At 55.6% G+C, this 4,454-nt stretch overlaps 1 protein-coding gene across 1 annotated transcript; it reads left to right on the top strand.

The window, feature by feature from the left end:
* Positions 1–2,445: 2,445 nt before the first annotated feature.
* On the top strand, positions 2,446–4,219 carry LOC108380878 (fatty-acid amide hydrolase 2-B-like). Its single transcript, XM_017637278.1, has 2 exons — positions 2,446–2,664; positions 2,738–4,219. The coding sequence occupies exons 1-2, from the start codon at positions 2,446–2,448 to the stop codon at positions 4,217–4,219; spliced, it is 1,701 nt and encodes a 566-aa protein (XP_017492767.1).
* The last annotated feature ends 235 nt before the right edge of the window (positions 4,220–4,454 follow it).

The following is a 4,454-nucleotide window of genomic DNA, read 5'->3' as shown; positions in this document are numbered from 1 at the left end:
TGCTGCTGCTGCAGGTGCATCTGGTGATCTTTGCTGCTGACCAGTGCTCTCTGGCGCAATCAGGCACATTAGCCTCATTAGGATCACCCAAGGATCAGTCGTAGTGTCTGTATGTCTTTTGTATGTGCATTCTTTCGATCCGTCTTGGAGACGCTCTTCCCTTGCCTGGCTGCCTGCCTGCAAACTGTACTTTTGTTTTCATTGCACACTACTACCTTTACTGTGTGTGTGTTTGTTCGCAGTGCAGAGTCCAAGTGGCGATAGCGATGTGTGCCAATTGCCAGGTTCATTCACCACTTGAGCATTACTTGTGCATTACTGCTCAATGGCTGCCTCTTATATCAACTGCTGCTGCCCACAGTTTGATAGCAGCGGAGACTTCGAGAAGGCAGTGTCAAGTGGCACTCCTTGCCCACTCCTGGCGCGCTAGGTCGATGCTGGTCAATGGACATTGCACACACACAGTGGCGGGTGAACACTTCAGACGCAGACATATGAGACAGTAGTGCGCAGTAGTTTGCTGGTGACTTATCTAGCGCTGTCATCAGCCGCCGCCGCCGCCATTTATGTCTTCGTCTTTAGCTTCACCAGCTTCACTTTCACTCCTTCAGCGATCAGTCTATTTATTGGCCCATTCTCCAGGGAGTNTCTTTAGCTTCACCAGCTTCACTTTCACTCCTTCAGCGATCAGTCTATTTATTGGCCCATTCTCCAGGGAGTCAGTCAGTCTGTGTCGTATTGAGTTGTGAAGGACAGAAATGAGCCTTAGGGCAAACAACACTCTTAATTCGTGTCAAGTGTTCTCTTTCTCTCTTCTGAAGTGCCTACCCCAAGCGTGTACGACGGTGCACGTACCACCACCACCACCATCACCACATTACAATTACCTGCATTATCTGTGCTAAATAGCTTTCACACTGTCTCTCTTTCAGCCGTTTACTCTGCCTCAGTGCAACTGTCTGTGGTACTACTGTACCCCCTTGACTTTCCCCTCCCCCTTCCCCTTCTGTACATCATCATCATCATCACCTGTCTGCACTGTCTTGTCTTTTCTCACTTTCACTCACTGTGACTGATCATGTACGGCGATAAAACTGCTGATCAGTTTGCAGTCAGCCGTGTACTGTACTGCCTGTGTGACTAATCGCCGTTCCTTTCCTCGAAGACCTTGAAGTGCTTTCACTGCTGCTTTCACTGCGCGCTTTGCCTGCTTTTCCCCTGCGCTTTTCCGGTGTGCAAACAGGTGGTAGTGGTGGTCAGTTGGTGCTTTATTTAGTCCAATGTCAGACACTCACTTCCTCCCTCCCCTTCACTTCCACTCTGTTCACTTGTTGCTAATCACTTCCTCCACTCTATTTATAATATTGTCTCAGTGCTGAACAGTGGTATTCGGTTGGTCACTCAGTCAGTCAGTCATGGAACAGCAGCAGCAGCAGCAACAGCAGTACACCGCTGAATGCGAAGACCATTCCGAAGACCATGATGATGATGACTGCGATTCAGCAGTGTCCAGCGCCGCTGGTGCTGGTGCCTACCTAGACGATCTGGTGGAGCTGTCCCTCGCCGATGAGCTGCTCTTCTTTGCGCAGTTTTTCATTCACTTGCTCTCTCTGTACTCGCTGTGCTACTTTTGCTCGATGCGTCGATTTCTCGCCGACCAGGTCACCCGTTTCCGGGCAGCAGTGAACCACCGGTTGAGAGGTGGGGGTGGTGGTGCACTAGCACTTTCTGCTTCGCTCCTCGTTCTTCTTCGAGTTCTGCCACTGGGCAGCAGCAGCATCCTCCTCGGCTGGCTTACTTTTCATCCAGCGGTATTCCCCCAGCGAGGCAACGGCGACGACTATATCGATCCAGTGAATGGACGACGACGGCCGAGAAGAGAACGAGAGCGCCCTGCTGCAGCAGCAGCTGATGCTCATGGTGTTGTTGTCGTTGGTCAGGGTTCAAGTGCTGCTGCTGTTGCTGGTCGTCGATGAGTCAGCCGTACAGATTGCTACCCATTTCGTCGTATAAGACTGCCTGTCTGATCGTCTCATTTCCCAGTTTCTCTGCCAGTCCCTCCGTACTGATCGGTGATCAGCGTCGTCGTTGCCGCCAGTGCCTGTTCGGTGTCTTCACCCACCTCGCCCCTCATCACTTGGTGCTCTCAGCGGCTGGCTGCCGCTGCGCTCCCTCACCATCACCATCCCCTCCATCCCTCCATCATTGGGTGCAGTTGTATCTCCTCTTCTTCTTTTTTGTCTTCTTTCCTCCACTGTCTTCCTCCTCCTCTACTACTTCTGTCTTGTACGACTGCTAATCACTGCACCCATCGCCGCTCTCTCATCACTACTGGTCGCCTGTCATCGGCCGTCAGTGTTGTGCCTCCTTTCTCATTTCATTGGCATCATCATTCTCTCGGCCGTCGTCTTCCAGGCAGCATCCACACTCCAAACTCTCCCGAAGATGAAGCCCCAAAGCCTGGATTCGCTCTTCTCCACCTGGCGCCTCTACGCCTTCATGCTGGTGGACCTGTGTCTGTGGGCCTTTCGCATGCTGGCCGACCTCTTCCTCGACACCATCGGCCTGCTGCACCTGCCGCAGCGAGGGCGCATCCCTCCGGTCACCGATCCGCTGCTGATGCAGCCCGCCACCGTCCTCACTGAGCGCATTCGCAAGGGCGAGGTATGTTCTTCACTTTGGTGTCCATTGTTGTTTGTTTGTTTGTCCACTTGCTGACACTGCTCAATTTTCGCAGGTAAAGAGCGAGACGCTGGTGAGCGCCTACATTGACCGCATCAAGGTGGTCAATCCGCTGGTGAACGCCATGGTCAGCGACTGTTTCGAGGAGGCGCTCGCCGAGGCCCGGGCGCTGGACGTTCGCATCCAGGCCGCCCTGGCCAGCCCTGCCACCGCCGACCAGTCGGTGCTGTCGCTGCCCCTGCTGGGCATTCCCTTCTCCATCAAGGAGTGCATCTCCGTGCGGGGCCAGCCCTGCTCTGCCGGCCTCTACAGTCGGCGGCACATTCGCATGGAGGAGGACGCGCCGGCGGTGAAGAGCCTGCGCGACGCGGGCGCCATCATTCTGGGCGTCACCAATGTGCCCGAGTTTCTCCTCTGGTATGTTTCTGCTTTGGCTTGGGGTTTGATTTGGTTGTTAAATGTCGTCTTCCTGTGTAGGTGGGACACGAACAACCGCCTGTACGGTCGGACGAACAACCCCTACGACCTGTCGCGCATCTCCGGGGGCAGCTCGGGCGGCGAGGCGGCCCTCATGTCCGCCGGGGGCAGTCTGGTGGGCATGGGCTCTGACATTGGCGGCTCCATTCGCATTCCCAGCTTCTTCAACGGCGTCTTCGGCCACAAGCCCTCCTCGGACATTGTCCCCTGCACCGGCAACTACCCGTACTGCGGCCACCCGGAGCGGGAGAAGTTCCTCGTCCTCGGCCCCATCGTCCGCTACCCCGTCGACCTGAAGCTGATTATGCGCACCATCGTTCACCCGCACCTGCTGCCGACGCTACGCTTTGATGAGCCAGTTGATCTGCGCCGGAGCAAGTTTCACTTTCTCACCTCTGACGGCGACCCCATGAAGACGCCCGTCTGCCCGGACGTGGTGGAGGGCATTGAGCGGGCGAGGCAGTGCCTGCGCGACCACGGCTGCGCCACCTTCGACGCCGACCTGCCCCTCCTCCGCCACAGTTTCTACATGTGGCTCACCGCCCTCTCCGACATGGACAGTCCGAAGCTGGCGGCGGAGGTGATGGAGCGCAAGGGCGAGCTGAACGGCTGGCTGGAGCTGCTCAAGTCGATGACGGTGGGCTCGCACTTTCGGAAGATCACCTGTCTGAATGTGATCCTGGAGAATGCCGTCTACTCGCAGTCCACCCGCCAGTGGCCGGTCTTTCGGCGGGTGGTGGAGCGCTGTCAGACGCTGAAGCGGCAGCTGGAGTCGCTGCTCGACGATGACGCCATTCTCATTCTGCCCACTCTGCCGGAGAAGGCGCCCAAGCACAATGGGACCTTCCTGCGGATGAACAACTGCGGCTACACGGCCATCTTCAACATCATGGAGCTGCCGGTGACGCAGGTCACCCTGGGACTGGGCAGGCGCACCGGCATGCCCGTCGGCTTTCAGGTCGTCGGCCGACGGCTCAATGACCGGCTGACCATTGCCACGGCAGAGCTGCTCGCCAAGCGCTTCGACGGCTGGACACCGCCTTTTAAGGTGAACCTTTAAGGTGCTCTCTTTAGGAGGTCCAAGGTGCTCCACCACCACCGCATTTAACTTAACTTGTTTCGACTTATTTTATATCTGTGCAATCCTTCACCTTTTTTGTGACTTCTCTTTTTTCGGTAATACTCGTCCCACTATATTTAGGCTTTGGGAGAAAAATACAAATCGATATTTATTTATTAACTGGAATGCTGAAATTCTGGAATGGCAATTATTTGGCCATCACCGGGGGTGTGTG

The sequence above is a fragment of the Rhagoletis zephyria genome, unplaced genomic scaffold, assembly GCF_001687245.7.
Source record: "Rhagoletis zephyria isolate East Lansing unplaced genomic scaffold, Rhagoletis_zephyria_1.1 Rzeph_scaffold_20688, whole genome shotgun sequence".
NCBI classification, from domain to species: domain Eukaryota; kingdom Metazoa; phylum Arthropoda; class Insecta; order Diptera; family Tephritidae; genus Rhagoletis; species Rhagoletis zephyria.
The sequence above is the reverse complement of the archived record's forward strand: the minus strand, read 5'-3'. Positions and strand labels throughout refer to the sequence as shown.